Below are 21,091 nucleotides of genomic sequence, written 5' to 3'. Positions count from 1 at the left end.
TATACACCTGCTGGATGCGGACACCCAGACGCAGCCTACTACATTTGGGTGTCTGCTTACAGTAGGTGTATATGCCCAAAAAAGTAGCAAGACAGAACACACGGTGAGTCAGTCTGCTCCATTATAGACAATGGCTGAATTGGCGTATACGTCTGAATCCCGATTTGTGGGGGGTTCGGACGCAAGTCCAGGCGGGACCACTGAACGTAGAGAAGAATCCAATGTGAAAGGGCCCTAAAAGGATAGTCGGAACAGAATTTTATTAGCCAAAAGCTGACGAACAATAATGGTTAAAGGAGTTATCCACTCTAAGCAGAAATGTCTAGTCACTGTGACTGCAGAATCGTGACTTTTATATATTATACTTGCCTATATCAAATTCTGCAGCGTTTTAATGATGATGTAAAGGAAATGGGAAAAAATGTCAAACTTTCAACGTCACACAAGCAGTCATCTGTTGCTCAGCTAATAGCACACCTAGTAACAGTACCAAACAAATCCTTATTATTATTTATTATAGCGCCATTTATTCCATGGCGCTTTCCAAGTGAAAGAGGGTATACGTACAACAATCATTAACAGTACAAAACAGACTGGTATAGGAGGAGAGAGGACCTGCCCGCGAGGGCTCACAGTCTACAGGGAATGGGTGAGGGTACAATAGGTGAGGACAGAGCTGGTTGCGCAGTGGTCTACTGGACTGAGGGTTATTGTAGGTTGTAGGCTTGTTGCAAGAGATGGGTCTTGAGTTTCCTCTTGAAGCTTTCCATGGTAGGGGAGAGTCTGATATGCTGAGGTAGAGCTTTCCAGAGTATGGGGGAGGCACGGGAGAAATCTTGTACGCGATTGTGGGAAGAGGAGATGAGAGGAGTAGAGAAGGAGATCTTGTGAGGATCTGAGGTTGCATGCAGGTAGGTACCGGGAGACTAGGTCACAGATGTAAGGAGGAGACAGGTTGTGGATGGTTCTGTATGTCATGGTTAATGTTTTGAACTGGAGTCGTTGGGCGATGGGAAGCCAGTGAAGGGATTGGCAGAGTGGCGAGGCTGGGGAATAGCAAGGGGAGAGGTGGATTAAGCGGGCCGCAGAGTTTAGGATAGATTGGAGGGGTGCAAGAGTGTTGGAAGGGAGGCCAGAGAGCAGGAGGTTGCAGTAGTTGAGGCGGGAGATGATGAGGGCATGCACTAATGTTTTTGCTGATTCTTGGTTAAGGAAAACACAGATCCGGGAGATATTTTTGAGTTGTAGTCTGCATGAGGTAAAGAGGGCTTGGATGTGTGGATTGAAGGATAGAGTAGATTCAAGGGTTACTCCAAGGCAACGAGCTTGAGACTGGGGAGAGTGAGCAACCATCAAGTTTGATGGCAAGGCTTGTTGGAGGAGATGGGTGAGGAGGAGGAAAGACAATGAACTCTGCTTTGTCCATGTTAAGCTTTATGAATCGCGTAGAGAAGAAGGATGAAATAGCAGACAGACATTGTGGAATTTTGGTTAGTAGAGAGGTAAGGTCAGGTCCAGAGAGGTAGATCTGCGTGTCATCGGCATAGAGATGATACTGAAAGCCGTGGGACTCTATGAGCTGTCCCAGGCCGAAGGTGTAGATGGAGAACAGCAGGGGTCCAAGAACTGAGCCTTGGGGGACACCGACAGATAGGAGGCGAGATGAGGAAGTGGTGTGAGAATGTGAGATGCTGAAAGTTTGGTCGGTTAGGTATCAGGAGATCCAAGATAGGGCCAAGTCTGTGATGCCCAGTGATGAGATAATATGTAGTAGGAGGGAATGGTCTACTGTGTCAAAGGCAGAGGACAGGTCCAGGAGGAGGAGGACAGAGTAGTGTCGCTTGGCTTTGGCGGTTACTAGGTCATTGGTGACTTTGGTTAGGGCAGTTTCAGTAGAGTGATGTGGTCCGAAGCCAGATTGTAGCTGGTCAAAGAGGGAGCAGGAGGAGAGGTATGAGGACAATTCAAGACGGACTTGCTGTTCCAGTAGTTTTGAGGCATAGGGGAGAAGGAATATGGGTCGATAGTTTGACACAGAGGATGGGTCAAGGGAGGGCTTTTTGAGGATGGATGTAATGGAGGCATGTTTAAAGCATGAAGGGAATACATCACTTGTTAGTGATAGGTTGAAGAGATGGGTTAGGGCTGGGATGAGGACTGCGGTGATGTTGGGGATAAGGTACGATTGGAGCGGGTTAAGTGCACAGGTGGTTAAATGTGATCTTGGGAGTAGAGTGAAAAGATTGTTTTCTGTCATGGTGGAGAAGCTGAATTTGGAGGAAGAGGGCTGAGTAGCTATGATGAGGGGCTGTGGTGATTGTGGGCCAAAGCTTGCTCTGATGTTGTCAATTTTCTGTTTGAAGAAAGAGGCAAAGTCTTCAGATGAGAGGAGAGGAGAGGGAGGTGGTGCTGGAGGACGGAGGAGAGAATTGAAAGTGTTAAATAACTGTTTAGGGTTGTGAGAGAGAGAGAGGATATGAGGGATGAGAAGTAGGTTTGTTTTGCAGCATGAATGTGGACTTGAAGGTGGTGAGGGACTCTTTATTTGCAATGAAGTGCTCAGTGGAATGAAACTTCTTCCATCTGCGCTCAGCAATTCTGTAAGCCAGTCTCAGTTCTTTAGTCTGACTTGTGTGCCAGGATTGCCTGTTGAGTGTTACATCCTAGTAACGTCTAAAACCCCTTGCAATTCTAATAAAGTAAACAGTGGTAAAGGGTTCTATGACGATCATTGTCTGGAGGGTTCTTGGTGTTGCCGCCATAATATGGATGTTGAAAAGCATACATATTATGGCAATCAATGTGGGATAATACTATAACTAGTACTTTGATAGTCCATTACCAAGTAGTAACTGAAGAATTGTACATGGCCTTCAATAAAGCACAGACACTGAAACTAAGATTTAACACTCAATTAATACAAACTGCCTGTAATATCAGAAGCAAATATGGCATTGTTTTTAAGAGGAAAAAAAAAAAAAAATAAATAAATCAATCATCAATTATAAATGGTTCCCAATTCTAAATAAAGCAATTCCGTACCTTGGTTTGGACGGCCGAATGCCGTTGTGTCCTCATATCTTGAATTAAACTAAACACATTGAACTCTCCAGGTATTTTCTAAAAAAAAAAAAAAAAAAAAAAAAAAAAAAAGGACAATAATTGGTTACCACCTCCGGACAGGGGAAATCTTTCAGACTGTGGTTTTCAGTCTTGTCACTTACCCGAGCCTTCAGCAGATTCCACGTATAATCTATTGCACAAATGGCTCCTGTCCGTCCACACCCTGCACTACAGAGAGGAGGACAATATTCCACTTATAGTCTGTTCAGGCATCCACAGTGTTACTATGTCATACAATTCTGCAGAGATTGCATACCTGCAATGAATGCATAATGGAACCTCCTCGTGAGCCTGATAATCCCGCATTAAACTAATCATGTCAAGAATAGAATCGAAAGATGATGGTACATCGTGATCCGGCCAATTTACATAATGAAACTGAAGAATCCTACGAGTCTCCTGCAAAACAGATTGGAACGGAGAAAAGTTATCAGAAACGCAATAGTGGACATTATTTTGAAGGCTCAAAGGTGCAGCTATTTTATTTTTTAAAGATCGCATTGGATCAGCAGCAAAACAGACACTAACTTCCGAACAATTTAACATAGTGAAACAGAACATAAACTCTGCGGCATGCCCTTAAATCACAGTACAATATTTTGCACTCAATATGCATAGGGTTTGCTAAATCTCAATTACATGTGTTAATCTGTGCTGTTGCAATGCAAAACCTGCCAAAGTAATCTGCATGTGAACATGGCTTAAGACTGACTTCTTTGCAATGTGGCTACACAGGTGATCGGCTCTCTCCATCTCAAACTGGGAGCCCCTCATACTTGGTAATACTTTTTTCTTTTTCATAGACAAATCAAAAAGGAATTCAAAGTAAATAAAAGGTCATCACTTGATGAAAACGTGATTTCTCTGAAACTTTCTGCAACCTGCACAACATAAATCTATAATATTATTACAGGTGTTAATTAAAAGCAAAAAATACCAAAAGCGATCTGAAACGTGAAAAACAAAATCGTAAAAGAAAGCAATTAACATCTTAAAATCTTCTTGGAGTACTAGTTTGTGTCAGCCGAAACCATTATGAAGCAACTTTTACAGATTCCTTAACACAGTTATCGGATTTTGAATGCATCTTTATAGATTAATGTCCATTTCTGGGTTTTGTCGTTTAGCATGTGGCAGATCAGAATACATTTGTTCTTCCCCGTCTCCATATTGTATTTCAAATCCATCATGTAACACCTTTAGGCCGGGGCAACACGGGGATTACTGCGATCCTCGCATGACACTCGGCTCACGCGGGCAGCACAGCAGGAACCAAGTGTCAGCACAGCAGGAACAGAGTGTCATGCGAGTGTCATTGCCACTGAGGTCCTATCATGCGATCGGACCACAGCTGCGGGGGAGGGGGGGGGGAGGGCGATCCGGCACCGAGGAAAGGTGGGAGGGATTTATCTCCCTCTCTCCTCCGTTGCCGGCTATTGCCATTCTTGCTCTGCACTCGCAGTACACCGGTGTAATGCGAGTGCAGTGCGATTTTTCTCTTGCCACTTAGACTTGAATGGGTGCGAGAGAAACAAAGATCACATTGCACCTGCAGCATGCGGCGACTGTTTTTTCGGTCCGATTAGGGCTGAGAAAATAATCGCTCATTTGTGCTGGCACATAGGTTAATATTAGTCCGAATGGAATGGAATGTTTTATCGCATTCCACTTTCTCTGATTTTCACGCTGTCCGTCTTAGGCCTAACACTACAACTTGCCTATGCATTTCCCAATTCTAAACATCATGCTGCAAGATGTAAAAATGAAAAGCTGTAGAGTACATCTCAGCCTGTGGATATTGCAGCTTAAGTCCCTTGGAGAAATTTAAAAAAGTTAAAAAAAACAAAAACAAAAAAAAAAAAAAACCTCTTATAAAAATTGGAATAATAAATTGCCTGGTCCCGGTGGGTAACCTGTGTATTATCCATTATCTCTACTTTAGCGGATGAGTTGATAAGATTGTGGCACTCGCTATAATAAGTATATGTTCTTGCACTTGGTGGTATCACCTTCCTCACAGACTGCACAGTAACAATGGCAGATGGAGGGACGTGACCAGACCTGTCCATCAGTCCTTTCCAACTAAACACTGCATGTGGGAAAGACGATTTTTTTTTAATTGGAAGAGTCTGGTCACATGCTCATCCACCAACCTCCATCTTGTGGCAGGAGATCTGTGCTCTCCAAGAATGGCTGTAATACCAAGTGCAGAAGAAGAACCTAAAATATTTATATAGATTACAAAAAAAACCTTGTTTTTAATAAATATGATAGGTGCTTATTCATAACAGAAGATGACAAAATAGAGAAAAAAAAACACCTCTCTAGTCATAGCCGAGCATACCCATAGTACTACAAGTAGGGAAAGTACATGATGTTATACAATCCCAAAGCCATTTCACAAACCGTTGCCTTTATGGGCGTGGGAAAGTCATGAGGTATTGTGTTTTCACAAATTTGGAGGCCACCATGCATAAATTTAAAGTGAACACCATCACCAGGATTTTCCTATATAAACGAAAGCCAGTGCTATACTGACGCTATCATGCTGATTCTATACATACCTTTAATTGTCAGATTAGAGGTATAGTTTTTGAAATACAGGCAAGTAAAGTCACAGAAATGTACAGCTTTTAGATTGGCAGCAGCTGCCGAATAGCTAATATGCGGGTTGGGTTTTGCCCCTGTCTGCTGCCTGGCCTCTGTAGATGCTAGACTGTATGGGCTCCTTCAAGGTATGAGTCACTTCTGTCACGTGACACGGGCATTTTAGAAATGCAGCCTATAGAGTCTAGCATCTACAGAAGCCAGGCAGCAATTTGGTGAACATTTGCTGTTAGAACCCATATTAATGATGCATATATAAATATAGAACCTTGAATTATTAGTTGGTGCTATGGCATTTGTTTTGTAATGTTTGTATTATGTTAGTAATTGAAGCGCCTGCTTATTATTGGAACAGGTATCAGTTTTGATTTATTTTTATGCTTAGCGGCCACTAAATTGTATAAAATATAGTTCTTGATCTCTCACCTATACCCATTGGCAACTGATTGTATGGCCGAGTTGCTGCATTTAAAGGGAACCTGTCAGCAGAAATTTTGCTTTAAACCTAAAAGTTTCCCCTTCTGCAGCTCCTGGGCTGCATTCTAGCAAGGTTCCTATAGTTTTTGTGCCCCCTTTTAGACCAAATTAAATACTTTATAAAAGTTGTACCTTTTGGTATGCAAATCTTCTAAATTATCCATGGGGGCGGGCTCTCTGGTGTCCGTTACTGTCCCTCCTGCCGATTTACACCGTCCCCCAACGCTCCATTTCATACCTCAAGATGCCGCCGCCAGTGTGCCCGTGGTCCCGCGCATGCGCCGTGCGACTGTACCGGGACTGTGCACACTGGTGACGTGTTGCGCAGGCACGAGATTATGGGCGGTGCCTGCCCATAATCTCGTGCCCGCGCTTTCCCCTCTGCCTCCAGCGTTCTGCGCAAGCGCTGGCCAGATGACCCGACGTCACCTCTTTCCCATCTTGCCCTGGAGCAGGAAATAGATGTGAGGAGCGGAGCAGGACACCACCGGTTACGAGAGGTGACGTCGGGTCATCTGGCCAGCGCTTGCGCAGAACGCTGGAGGCAGAAAGGAAAGGGCGGGCACGAGATTATGGGCGGACACTTGCTGATGACAATCACAGCGCCACCCAAAATCTCGTGCCTTCGCAACACGTCACCAGCGGTCACACTGTGCACAGTCCCGGTACAGTCGCACGGCGCATGCGCGGGACCACGGGCGCACTGGGCGGCGTCTTGAGGTATGAAATGGAGCATTGGGGGACGGCGTAAATCGGCAGGAGGGACAGTAACGGACACCAGACAGCCCGCCCCCATGGATAATTTAGAAGATTTGCATACCAAAAGGTACAACTTAATAAAGTATTTAATTTGGTCTAAAAAGGGGCACAAAAACTATAGGAACCTTGCTAGAATGCAGCCCAGGAACTGCAGAAGGGGAAACTTTTAGGTTTAGAGCAAAATTTCTGCTGACAGGTTCCCTTTAACAATGCCATGAAAGGAATCTTGTGTATATTAGGATGGTTTAACCAATAGTTTCCATCAGCCCAGCCACATAGACTTGCCTGCATGGGCTGCTGCAGGTGGACCCAATCAATGATAGCCAAATGTTTAATGAGCCAACTCCTTAAAAGGGGTTAACCACTACTTGGGACAATCCCTTCTCATTCCCATTGTTCGTCCCCGTAAAAATAAATAAGCCTATACTCTTTCGGTGCAGCCACAGTTCCAGCAATGTCTGGGGCCCACATCACATTGTTATGACACGTGAGCCCTGTGACCAATCAGTGCCAGCTTCCTTCGCTTTATCTTTACTCGTTTGAGCAGGAAGTCAGCGCAGCGCTCACATCCTACTCAAATGTCCGAAGGTGTGGAGAACGGGCGCCGATTGGTTGCGGAGCTCACGTCATAATGTGACGTGGGCCCAGGGAACGCGGCTTCAGACATCGCTGGAACTATGGCCGCACCGGAGGAGAGTATAAGGTTATTTATTTTTACGGAGGCGAACAAGGAATGAGAAGGGGTTGTCCAAGTAGTGATCCAAGTAGTGGACATCCCCTTTAAGGGGTATATTATTTACAGGCTTACCATTAATTACATCGTAATACAAGAAAATGAAGTTCGCGATTATTACCCCAATATTGTACATGGCAAAACTTACATTCTGGAACTCCACTGTAAGTGTTCTTACAAAGTAATCTTTTCTGGACTGTTCTTCCTCCTGAAAAAAAAAAAAAAATGTCAGTCATTCAAATTGTGCTTATATTAGTCACATCCATGACTAGAGATTATCAAAAAGATTTGCTTCACATCGAACCAGCGATCACATCAGTAGTCCTTGCCCCCACACCAAAGCTCTACAAGCCGGGAATCCGAAATCCTTGGCACCTCTTGGTCCAGCATGAAGTCACTGTTTCTGTGGGCCTGCTAATCAGAAGAGGTGCAGGAGATGCAGGCGATTATTAGGTTTGCAAAGGTCTAGTCTGGGGGCCCAAGGACTATTGACAAAGCTGTTAGAACCAGGGTCTTGTGAATCTTTTTGAAGAGCTCTAAAACTGTCATGTGTGCAGCAAATATGAAAATGTTACAGTTTCCATGCAAATAAAGTGTCATGATGTAAATTGCAATCATAAAATATTGCCGCAATATGGCGTGTTAGCCTAAGTGCGTAGCGTAGTAGCTATACATTCAGGTTATGCTGTACGTGTGATACTACAGAGAATACAATCTCCTCATGAAGGTATACTTACACAAGAGATCTGAAATGGTCCAAACGTTAAAGCTTGTTCTCCAAAATTTGGATAATAGCGCTCACATTTTTTCTGTTAAATCACAAATAACATAATGGTTAGTAATACAGCGTTCAAGACACTGATTAGCAAGTAACTGTTTACTTTATGGACAATATTAAAATCCCCCAAATATAAAAGCGAAGTCATTGGGGTATTTGGTCGCAAAATGTAAAATAACGAGGTATATAAGGGAATTACCTCGCCTAATAGAGTATGGAAATCAATCCCTTTACTAGCAGGAGCCTTCCAGTAATGACTATGCTGGGATGCAGGGAATTACATTTTCCTCACCATTTCCCTGAAATAGCTAATGGCAGAACACACACTACCCTGGTGCGATGATGGAAAGAGAGAACACCAAGAAGTATTATACTCGAGATCCCTGTAGGGAAATCCGAGACACCTCACACCCCTGATAGGTATTTATTGGATTGCTCCCACTTGCAGGTTAGGACTGTATTTCACTACAAGAAAAAAAATAAAAAAAGTGAAAGGTGAAACCTGAGCGAATATAATATAATATAAAATTATATATACACGTACACATATATTTATATAATATAATAGAAAAAAAAGAGGTTTGGCTAAAATGAGTCAAAGAGTATAGGTTATTATCTGAGCCAACAAGCAATCTTCTTGCCCAGTGACCGAAAGGCTGCTGTGTACACAGGTACAAAAGGCAGACAACAGAGTGATGTCAGAGTACTCGCCTCATGTATGGAGGGATTTCTTGGTGCTGTTTTGGTTTAGGGTATGTGCCCACGATCAGTGTTTGCAACGTTTTGGATGCAGCGTGTTTATGCTGTGTCCAAAACGCTGCGTTGTATAGTGCAAGCACAGTGGATGTGATTTCTAGAACTCCCATGCCCATTGTGCGTGTGCGGCCTGCAGCGAAAACCGACATGCAGTGTGGCTTTCCGAGCCGCAAGCATCCTCCATAGGGAGAACACAAGCAAAAGATGGCAGCGCCTCAAACCCTGTTTGTGGGCAAGGGCTCCTGCAGAGGAGACTTGTGGCCTCGCAGGTCAGGACCTGCCACGTGCAGGACGCAGCAGGTCCTGATCATAGGCACGTACCCTTATAGAGTGGACCTGTCCCCATACTGTGTCAGTGACTATTTTTATTCGGCACGTCTTACAATTTAAACAATTTAAAAAATAAATCAATCAGTAGCTTAAATTTTCCTCTACACAGTATTACAAAGATCACTAGGAAATAATTTACTTTTGATTACTAATGACCTTGTGGATGGGATTGATAGTACAGTGTCAGTCTTTGCCGATGACACCAAACTATGTAGGATATTAAAAACTGACCTGGATAGTACAATATTACAAAAAGATCTGGATAAGATGTCAGAATGGGCAGATACTTGGCAAATGAGATTTAATGTTGATAAATGTAAAGTAATGCACCTAGGACGGAGTAATCCTATAGCTGCATATACATTAAATGGAAGTAAACTCGGGACTACAGAACAGGAGAAGGACTTGGGTATTCTCATTACAAATAAGCTGAGCAGCAGCGCTCAATGTCAAGCAGCAGCTGCTAAAGCAAACAAGATTTTAGGGTGTATAAAAAGAGAGATTAGATCCCGTGATCCCAACGTATTGTTACCCCTCTATAAATCACTTGTAAGGCCACATCTGGAATACGGGATCCAGTTTTGGGCTCCACATTTTAAAAAGGACATTCAGAAGTTAGAGTCAGTTCAAAGGCGGGCAACTAGACTATTACAAGGAATGGAAGGCCTCCCATATGATGACAGGTTGAAAAAGTTAGATATGTTTAGCTTAGAAAAAAGACGTCTCAGAGGAGATCTCATTTATATGTATAAATACATGTGTGGTCAATATAAAGGACTGGCACGTAAGTTTTCCTTCCAAAGACAGTACTAAGGACCAGGAGCATTCACTGCGATTAGAAGAAAAGCTATTCTGGCAGCGAAATAGGAATGGTTCTTTACAGTTAGAGCAGTCAGACTGTGGAATGCCCTACCACAAGAGGTAGTAATGGCAGATACTATAACAGCTTTTAAAAAAGGGCTGGATGATTTCCTCAGTACACAAAACATTGTTGGTTATAAATGACTTAGTGACTAAATGTAGAACTGGTGGAGGAAGGTTGAACTAGATGGACCTAGGTCTTTTTTCAACCTAAGTAACTATGTAACTACTCTGAATAATAATAATAATAATAATTAATAATAATAATAATAATAATAATAAATCTTACTACTAGATGTCTAGGTGCAGCCCTAGCTCAGTTTATTCTTTGCGTATATTTCTCAGTGCTCTACTAACCGGATATGGCAATAAGAGCTGCATTCATCAAGCTCCGATATCTCATTAATAAGACATTGACAAGACTCCACATTATGCCATCACATGTGCTTCACATAACAGTAGGCTCCTTCACGTGCCCACAGCAGGAGCTGGAAACAGAGTTACACGTTTCCTCTCTCTTGTTCGATTTACTTTATGGAGAAGGCTGAAGATCGCCCGATATAATAAAATACCATGTATCATAACTGGCCTGTATCCCGTGCAGGCTTCAGCTTCTAGTAGGTCCCATATTGTAGATGGTCAGAAGCAGTTAAAAGGAAATCCTGCATTACTCAAACCCCAAAGGAAGTGCAGATACATGCAAGTTTGACATTTCTCCACAATACATACCCTTCCCATTTCAAATTCACGACAAGCCATTACAATTATCTGAAGATTGAGTATGAAAAAAGAAGGGAAAAAAAAAAGTCTAATTAGTTAAAAAATAAAAGGTTTTTTCTTTACATGCCATTTTGAATTTTTTAAGTGTGAATAACAATTACATTAATTCTTCATAAACCTAGATGAGATGTATACAGTTCATAATAAAAACATCACACTTATGTAACTAAAGCTACTTCTCACATGCACCTTATGGGTGCGTGCCCACGATCAATGTTTGCAGCGTTTTGGATGTAGAGTGTTTTCCCTGCGGCCAAAACGCTGCGCTGTACAGTACAAGCACAATGGATGGGATTCCTAGAAATCCTGTGCCCACTGTGCTTGTTTTTTCGGCAGCAAACACTGACGCACTGTGGTGCGTCTTTCCAGGCCCGCAGCTTGTCAATTGTTTGCTGCGGATTCGCATGTGTCCTCCGTAGGGAGAACACAAGCAAGAGACCACAGCGCACTGAATCCTGATCATGGATACAAGCAGCTGCGGTCTCCTGCGGAGGAGACTCGCGGCCCTGCAGGTCAGGACCCGCTGTGTCCAGGACGCAGTGAGTCCTGATCGTGGGCACATACCCTAAGGGGGTTGTCCAGTCAGATGATAGTCATCACCTGTCCTTAGGATAGGTGATTAATATCGGACCAGTGAGGTTCTGAATCCCAGCGCTCAGACCCACCAGCTGCAGTTGTTTTCTTCACTTGGAGCTGATCTCTAGTACAAGGTTTACACCCAGAACCATCAGAAATAACAGTTTAATCGATCGGGGTACGAAGTGTCGGACCACCACCGATCAGATTTTGATGACCTATTCTATAGGTATGTGATCAATATCATTAGACTGAACAAAACCTGTAGGTGCATGTTGCCATATCACAAAATAACATTCACTAACTAAAAAACACACTCAAGATCTTCGCAAAATTTCTGTGGATATGCAGCACATTTCCCCCTCCAAACCGCACACCATAAAAATCTATGGCGAAATATGCATCTTGAATTGCAATATGAGGCAGACATGGAATCTACAATGCCGGTCAGTTTATACTCACCCGCCCCCCCCCCCCCCCGCACACAAAGTATCCACAGTAATAAGCCGCAGAAAATCCAGTGATTACACCACATGGGGACATTCCCTAAATGGGACACAATGTAAATGAACCACCCAGTAATCTTTGAATGGGGGACATTAGTGCAGACTTTGGGGGAATTGCCATAGTGTCAGCAGCAGATTCCTCTCGCCCCCATAACAGTGCATCATGACCATAATTTTTGCTTCAAATTATTTCCTATTCATCTCCTCTAAAACCTAGGTGCGTCTTATACCCCAAAAATACGGTATGTCTAGATAAGAAGAGCACTAACCAGACCTACACTACTAATATACTGTAGATCGGCTTCCCTTATAATGCACACTAGTAAAACTATAAGGAGCCGTCCTGAGAATCAGAATGGATCGAGATAAGTATAGTAATAGATCATCGGATATCCTTCATACTAAACAGAATGAGCACATGTGCAAAATACTTACATTTCAATTAATTCTATTGACTTACCTTGACCTGGTATTCCCAAATCATCCTCCAAAAATCTATTACCGTGTTAGCTAATGGCCCCTGTGTTGCTATATATGCTTTAGGGCCATGGACTCCCTAAAAAGATAGAGAATGTGAAGCCATATAAAATGTATATGATAATCTACACAGTATCTGTACCAAATAAAAAGAATTGTGTACTCAACTTAATTAACAGTCTTGCAATATGTTATGTTATCCATTTCTTAAGAAGAACCTGTCGGCACATTTCGGCTTTATGAAGAGGTCTTTAAGCTGAAGTCTCTATCTGTGATTTTATTAAAGACCTGCAGACCGTTAAAAGTTAAAGCAGATCTGTAACCCTATTTTACAATACAAACTGCAGCCATTATCAAATAAATCCTCTGAGACTGGTGTACTAACTTTGAAAATCAATATCAGAATGGATATACCACCCTGAAATTAAGAGGAGACCAACTCATAAAGAAGGGAATTTTGTTTACTTACCGTAAATTCCTTTTCTTCTAGCTCCTATTGGGAGACCCAGACAATTGGGTGTATAGCTTCTGCCTCCGGAGGCCACACAAAGTATTACACTTTAAAAAGTGTAACCCCTCCCCTCTGCTATACACCCTCCCGTGCATCACGGGCTCATCAGTTTTGGTGCCAAAGCAGGAAGGAGGAAACTTATAAATTGGTCTAGGGTAAATTCAATCCGAAGGATGTTCGGAGAACTGAAACCATGAACCAAAAGAACAATTGAACATGAACAACATGTGTACACAAAAGAACAACAGCCCGAAGGGAACAGGGGCGGGTGCTGGGTCTCCCAATAGGAGCTAGAAGAAAAGGAATTTACGGTAAGTAAACAAAATTCCCTTCTTCTTTGTCGCTCCATTGGGAGACCCAGACAATTGGGACGTCCAAAAGCAGTCCCTGGGTGGGTAAAAGAATACCTCGATAAAAAGAGCCGAAAAACGGCCCCCTCTTACAGGTGGGCAACTGCCGCCTGAAGGAGTCGCCTACCTAGGCTGGCATCTGCCGAATCATCGGCATGCACCTGATAGTGTTTCGTGAAAGTGTGCAGACTCGACCAGGTAGCCGCCTGACACACCTGCCGAGCCGTAGCCTGGTGTCGCAATACCCAGGACACCGACGGCTCTGGTAGAATGGGCCTTCAGCCCTGCAGGAATCGGAAGCCTAAAAGAACGGTAGGCTTCAAGAATCGGTTCCTTGATCCACCGAGCCAAGGTTGACTTGAAAACCTGAAATCCCTTACTCTGGCCCGCGATAAGGACAAGAGCGCATCAGACCGGCGCAGGGGCGCCGTGCGAGAAATGTAGAGCCGGAGAGCTCTCACCAGATCTAATAAATGCAAATCCTTTTCACATTGGTGAACTGGATGCGGACCCAAAGAGGGTAAGACGATATCCTGATTGAGATGAAACGGGGATACCTTAGGGAGAAAGTCCGGGACCGGACATAGAACCACCCTATCCTGGTGAAACACCAGGAAGGGGGCTTTGCATGACAGCGCTGCTAGCTGAGACACTCTTCTGAGTGATGTGACTGCCACTAGGAAGGCCACCCTTTGCGAAAGGCGAGATAGAGAGATCCCGCATCGGCTCGAAAAGTGGCTTCTGAAGAGTCGTCAGCACCCTGTTAAGATCCGAGGGTGTTAACGGACGCTTGTAAGGTGGGACCGGAAAGCGCCGATACTTGTCCCTTGAGAGAGCCGAGAGACAAGCCCTTGTCCATTCCGGATTGAAGGAAAGAAAGAAAAGTGGGCAAGGCAAACGGCCAGGGAGTAAAACCCTGATCAGAGCACCAGGATAAGAAGATCCTCCAAGTCCTGTGACAGATCTTGGCTGACGTTGGTTTCCTGGCCTGTCTCATGGTGGCAATGACCTCTGGAGATATCCTTGATGACGCTAGGAGCCAGGACTCAAGGGCCACACAGTCAGGTTTAGATCCGCAGAATTCCGAAGGAAATATGGCCCTTGAGGCAGCAAGTCTGGTCGGTCTGGGAGTGTCCACGGTTGACCCACCGTGAGGTGCCACAGATCCGGGTACCACGATCACCTCGGCCAGTCTGGAGCGACGAGGATGGCGCGGCGACAGTCTGACCTGATGTTGCGTAACACTCTGGGCAGTAGTGCCAGAGGAGGAAAAACATAAGGCAGTCGAAACTGCGACCAGTCGTGAACTAGCGCGTCTGCCGCCAGAGCTCTGTGATCCTTGGACCGAGCCATGAATGCCGGGGCTTTGTTGTTGTGCCGAGACGCCATTAGATCGACGTCCGGCGTTCCCCAGCGGCAACAGATCTCTAGAAACACGTCCGGGTGAAGAGACCATTCCCCTGCGTCCATGCCCTGGCGACTGAGAAAATCTGCTTCCCAGTTTTCTACGCCCGGGATGTGAACTGCGGAGATGGTGGAGGCTGTGGCTTCCGCCCACAGCCGAATCCGCCGAACTGCTTGGAAGGCTTGACGACTGCGCGTGTGCCGCCCTGGTGGTTGATGTACGCAACCGCCGTGGCGTTGTCCGACTGAATTCGGATCTGCCTGCCCTCCAGCCACCGCTGGAACACGTTTAGGGCTAGATCCACTGCCCTTATCTCCAGAACATTGATCTGAAGGGAGGACTCTGTCGGAGTCCAGGTTCCCTGAGCCGAGTGGTGGAGGAAGACCGCTCCCCACCCTGACAGACTCGCGTCCGTCGTGACCACAGCCTCAGCTGGGGGCCGGAAGGATTTTTCCTTCGCCCAGGAAGTGGAAAGAAGACACCACTGAAGAGAGGTTTTGCTGCAAGGGAAAGAGAGACGTTCTTGTCTAGGGACGTCGACCTCCTGTCCCATTTGCGGTGTCCGATAGAATCGGACGCAGACGAAACTGCGCAAGGGAACTGCCTCCATTGCTGCCACCATCATCCTTAGAAAGTGCATTAGGCGCCTCAAGGGGTGACTGGGCCCGAAGGAGAGATTGCACCCCTGTCTGTAGTGAACGCTGACTATGCAGCGGAAGCTTCACTATCGCTGAGAGAGTATGAAACTCCATCCCGAGGCAAGTCAGTGATTGGGTCAGTGTCAGTTTTGACCTTGGAAATTTGATGATCCACCCGAACCCCTGGAGAGTCTCCAGAGCAATGGTCAGGTTGTGTTGACATGCCACCCAGGAGGGTGTCTTGACTAGAAGATCGTCTAGGTAAGTGATCACCGAGTGGCCCTGAGAGTGTAGGACCGCCACCCCTGCTGCCATGACCTTGGTGAAGACCCGTGGGGCTGTCGCCAGGCCGAATGGCAGTGCCACGAACTGAAGTGTTCGTCCCTGAGGGCGAAACGCAGAAAGCGTTGAAGCTCGGGTGCGATCGGCACATGGAGATAAGCATCCTTGATGTCAATTGATGCTAGGAAGTCTCCTTGTGACATCGAGGCTTCAGAGTGTTCACCGCCTGAAAAAGTGCATCAGCCCGCCTGGGGGGGCGGAGATGTTTTGCAGAAACGAGTCGGAGGACGAGAGCAGAGCTCTATCCTGTAACCGTGAGACAGAATGTCTCTCACCCATCGGTCTTGGACATGTGGCCACCAGGCGTCGCAAAAGCGGGAGAGCCTGCCACCGACCGAGGACGCGGTCTTGGTGAGGCCGAAGTCATGAGGAAGCCGCCTTGTGACTTAGACCGCCATGCAGAAGAGTTCCTCTAGCCCTCCTCTGACCTGTTGGACGTGGAGGAACGGAACTTTGCTGAGGACCGAAGTGACCGAAACCTTTGGACTGGGGCAAGGACGAGACCTTTCCCTTGGACTGTCTAGGAACTTCATCCAATTGCTCGCCAAACAAACGGTCGCCAGAAAATGGCAAACCGGTTAAGAACTTCTTGGAAGCAGAGCCTGCCTTCCATTCACGTAGCCACATGGCCCTGCAGACTGCCACCGAATTGGTGGATGCTACCGCTGTACGGCTCGCAGAGTCCAGGAACGGCGTTCATGGCGTAGAACGAAAAAACCTACACCTGAGAAGTGAAGGACACAACCTGCAGGGCAGAGGTATGTGCAACCGCAATAATCTCAGCCAGAGAAGCTGAGATAGCTTGGAGTGCCCTCACGGCTGCGAAGGCTGGAGCAAAAGATGCGACTATGGCTTCATAGATGGATTTCATCATAAGCTTTATTTGCCTGTCAGTGGCATTCGTGAGAGATGGCATCTGCCACTAATACTACGGATCTAGCCGCCAGCCTAGAGACTGGAGAATCCACCCTGTGACACTGAACCAAACCCTTAACAACGTCAGGGGGGAAAAGGGTAACGCGTGTCAATAAGGCGCTTAGTAAGCGCTTGTCCGTAAAGTTCTGTGCTTCTGGACGGCCCCTCTGGAGTTAGAGTGATCGAAACACGCACTCCTGATGAAGTCGGGGAAGGTTCCCAGCGGGCCCGCTTAGCCTATCAGAGGCCGCGGTCCGTGACGGAGTTCTCACCGTGGGATCTGGGTGTTACCCCAGGAGCCCCTTGTTATACCGACCCAGAGGGACCCGGGAGCGATGAACTCACAGCTCCCTGGCCCTGTGTTATCGGTCTGGACTGCAAGGCTTCCAGTATCTTAGCAGACCCTCTGTCCATAGACTGAAAGCTACTCAGAGATTTGCTGATTCCAACATGCAAACTCTGTCCCTGTCATCTGTGCAGTGGAAACCGGCGGTACCACCTGGCCGAGGGTCCCACCAGTGCCGGAGGCTCCGGCTGAGTGAGTGCCCTCGGGGCCAAGCATTGTACACAATGAGGGTATGTGGACCCTGCATGTAATATAGCCGCACAAGAGGTACAGGTTGTAAAATAAGCCAGTGCCTTGGCACCCTTACTCTTTAAGAGCAGACAACAGCATGTCGTCCGCAGAGTAATCAGTGAGGGTATACAGCCAAAAGCAAATAATGCTGCCGAACAGTGAGATCATATACCATATAAATAAACATATACATATACACTGCGGCACCAAGGGGGGTCAGCACCTGAAAACTGGTGCCCCACAGTGCTCAGTGAGGGGGAAGGAGGATACCAACGTATGCTCCAGCCCTCCCTGCCGACGTCCAGTCGGCCGTCCCGTCGTTACCCCTGACTGGCAGGCCCGAGAACGGGTATATAGTACTAGGCCGCAAGAGCCGGGGACTAAATTTAAAAACGCGGCCGACAAACATGGCGCGGTCGGCGCGGTAGTCCCAGTCTCACAAACCACTCAGCAACCGCTGCGGCATTTGTAACACAGATGCTGCATGCACCGTCCCTCAGGGGACACAGAGTACCTTATGATGCAGGGCTCTGTCCCTGATTATGTCCAGTCTCCTGTCCGTCAGAATCCCCCAGGGGCTGCGGATGGAGCCCGGTCCCAGTGTATGGCGACCGGTTAGGATCCCCCTCTCCCAGAGCAGTGGAGCAGATTCTGAGATCCTCCACCGGCAGAATTATAACAATGGCTGCCGGCGTTCCGAGGGGAGGAGAGAGCCTTGGGCGGAACCGCAAAAGTGCGGGAACCTGGTGGCCCATAGTGATCAGTGAGGGGGCGGAGGACAGCAAAGTGTGCTCCAGCCCTCACTGTCGGCATCATACCGACCGTCCCGCCTTTCTCCCTGACTGGCAGGCTCAGGGGCGGGAGTTTAACCCACTAGGCCGCAAAAGCCGGGGACTAAAGTAAAAAACCGCGGCCGACAAACAGGCACGGTCGGCGCGGTAGTCCCAGACAAAAAAAACCACACCGCAGTCGCAGCTGCGTCTGAGGCCAAGGTGCTTCATGCACCGTCCCAACGGGGACACAGAGTACCTGTAGATGCAGGGCCATGTCCCTGACGATACTCCGTCTCCTGTCCGGCAGATTCCCCCAGGGGCTGCGGAGGGAGCCCGGTCCCAGTGGCTGGATGACCGGTTAGGATCCCACTTCCCCAGAGCCCCTAAGGGATGGGGAAGGAAAACGGCATGTGGCTCCTGCCTGTGTACCCGCAATGGGTACCTCAACCTTAACAGCACCGCCGACTCAGTGGGGTGAGAAGGGAGCATGCCGGGGGCCCTGTTAGGGGCCCTCTTTTCTTCCATCCGATATAATCAGCAGCTGCTGCTGCTGACTAAAATGTGGAGCATTGTGTGCATGTGTGCCTCCTTCAACACAAAGCATAAAACTGATGAGCCCGTGATAAACGGGAGGGTGTATAGCAGAGGGGAGGGGTTACACTTTTTAAAGTGTAATACTTTGTGTGGCCTCCGGAGGCAGAAGCTATACACCCAATTGTCTGGGTCTCCCAATGGAGCGACAAAGAAATGCCCTTTTTAACATTAGGTAGGAGAAAACTGAAAAGCCATTCAGACATGATTTTCAAAACAAGCAGAACAGCCTCATAAGATCTAAGATCTATATAATGATAAATGCCATTTGCATTGTTAAAGTGATAACAGATCCAAGTTAAAAGGGTATATTTACAAAAAGTTGCCACCTACCTGCCTGTAATGCCTGGCACCGTTCTTTGCCGTCACACACCACTCCGGCCGGCTACAACAACAGAGGGCAGGCTTCTCATCTGCCCTGTAGACAGGGCAGGACTGCCTTCATCATCATGATTGACAGCCAGCTCCCCCAGTTAGGCAGCAAAGAGCCAGCTGTTAATTAGCATGATGTAGACAAGGAGTCTCAAACTCAGCTGGGTGTATGGGCCGCACAGAGCAAAAAAAAAAATAATAATTTGGGGGGGCCGCATTCTTTGCAGGACAAAGTGACATTTTTATTGGTACCATATATAATATAATTATTTTTTTTTTTTACACACCTTTGGATCACTGATTTTGACCATTTTCACTTGTTTAGTATAGCAAACGTGCACATATCTTTGTTTAAATATAAATTTTTTTTATTTTTTTTTTCACATTTTATTCCTTTCTTGTAACTAATAGTCTTACAATTAGCACTATATAGAAAATTTGACCAACATCTTTTAGTAATATTCCCCATCTTGTTGTAACGTGCCCATCCTTGTCCCCTTGTAGTAGTAATGTTCCCCATCCTTGCCCCCATCTTATAGTAATGGGTGTCATCCTTGTCCTCATTCTATAGTCCTGTCCCCATCGTAATGTGCCCATCCTGTAATAATGTGTTCATCCTTGTCCCCATCTTATAGTAATGTTCCCCATCCTTGTCCCCTTGTAGCAATGTCCCCACACTCTATAGCAATGTCCCCACTCTATAGCAATGTCCCCACTCTATAGCAATGTCCCCACTCTATAGCAATGTCCCCACTCTATAGCAATGTCCCCACTCTATAGCAATGTCCCCACTCTATAGCAATGTCCCCACTCTATAGCAATGTCCCAACCTTGTCCCCATCCTATAGTAATGTTCCCAGCATTTTCTCTATTCTATAGTAATGTTTCCCATCCTTGTCCCCTTGTAGTAATGTCCCTATCCTGTAGTACTATCCCCATCCTATAGTAATATCCTCACCTTGTCCCCATCCTATAATAATAATGTCCCCATCCAATAGTATTGTGCCCATCCTATAGTAATGTCCCCAGCCTTGTCCCCATCCCATAGTAATGTGCGCACTTTGTCCCCATCCTGTAGTAATGGGGGAGGGGGCAGTCGCTGTAACTTACAGATCGCTCCCCTCACCTTCCACAGATGTCAGAGTGAAGCTGAGAGGAGCGGTCTCCGGCCCCAGATCCACAATGATTGGACAGGCCGGTCTCTCCAATCAGAGCTGGGAGCGGGTGAAACAAAGGTCACCCAGCTCCAGCCAATGATCAGGGCTACAGCTGCACTGACCATGGCTGGATTTCAATGTTTCAGCCATTTTCAATGCCTGAAACATTACAGTGGCTGTGATTGGCTGAGCGGCGTTCGTCAGCGAATCACAGCCTCCGTAGGTCCGGGGAGGAGACACCATCCCTCCTGAGGTCAAGGCAGAGGTCCCCTCCTCCCCGAATCTAAGGTATTTGCAGCGATCGCAGCCATCGGGGGCTCCGGGGCCGCGATTTCGCCATGACGTACTGGGTATGTCATGAGTCCTTAAGTACCAGGGAGCCATGACGTACCCAGTACGTCATAGGTCGCTAAGGGGTTATTGTGCCGTCCTTCATATACACACACAAAAAAAAAAAAAATTAAAAAAAAACACCATTCTTCTCACCTGTCCCGTGTTGCCTCAGCTGCCTCATCTCTGCTTCGTGCGGCCCCCAGGCCCGTGCCCCTGTTCACTATCGCAGCAGGTGCAGTATCACTGTCAGTGATTTATGTCAGATGATTGTGTTGCCGGCGCAAGAGCGCAGCGCCAGCAACACAATCATCTGACCTAAAGTGCAGACAGTGGCTGCGGCCACTGCACCGGCCACGATAGTGAA

The 21,091-nt window shown here is 46.5% G+C and overlaps 1 protein-coding gene across 2 annotated transcripts in view; it reads right to left on the bottom strand.

Annotated features, from left to right (window-relative positions):
• PTPN12 (protein tyrosine phosphatase non-receptor type 12) overlaps nucleotides 1–21,091 on the bottom strand; it is a 101,153-nt gene that overhangs the window by 30,586 nt on the left and 49,476 nt on the right. For both annotated transcript variants that reach the window (XM_075342576.1, XM_075342577.1), the window contains 7 exons: nucleotides 12,747–12,842; nucleotides 11,154–11,192; nucleotides 8,437–8,508; nucleotides 7,848–7,907; nucleotides 3,380–3,522; nucleotides 3,225–3,291; nucleotides 3,043–3,120 (listed from right to left, as the gene is read on the bottom strand). In XM_075342576.1, the coding sequence (XP_075198691.1) occupies nucleotides 3,043–3,120; nucleotides 3,225–3,291; nucleotides 3,380–3,522; nucleotides 7,848–7,907; nucleotides 8,437–8,508; nucleotides 11,154–11,192; nucleotides 12,747–12,842 (555 nt within the window). The remainder of the gene's footprint in view (nucleotides 1–3,042; nucleotides 3,121–3,224; nucleotides 3,292–3,379; nucleotides 3,523–7,847; nucleotides 7,908–8,436; nucleotides 8,509–11,153; nucleotides 11,193–12,746; nucleotides 12,843–21,091) is intronic.

This window comes from Anomaloglossus baeobatrachus, chromosome 4, assembly GCF_048569485.1.
Source record: "Anomaloglossus baeobatrachus isolate aAnoBae1 chromosome 4, aAnoBae1.hap1, whole genome shotgun sequence".
Lineage (NCBI taxonomy): Eukaryota > Metazoa > Chordata > Amphibia > Anura > Aromobatidae > Anomaloglossus > Anomaloglossus baeobatrachus.
This window is presented reverse-complemented; position numbering and strand designations above follow the sequence as displayed.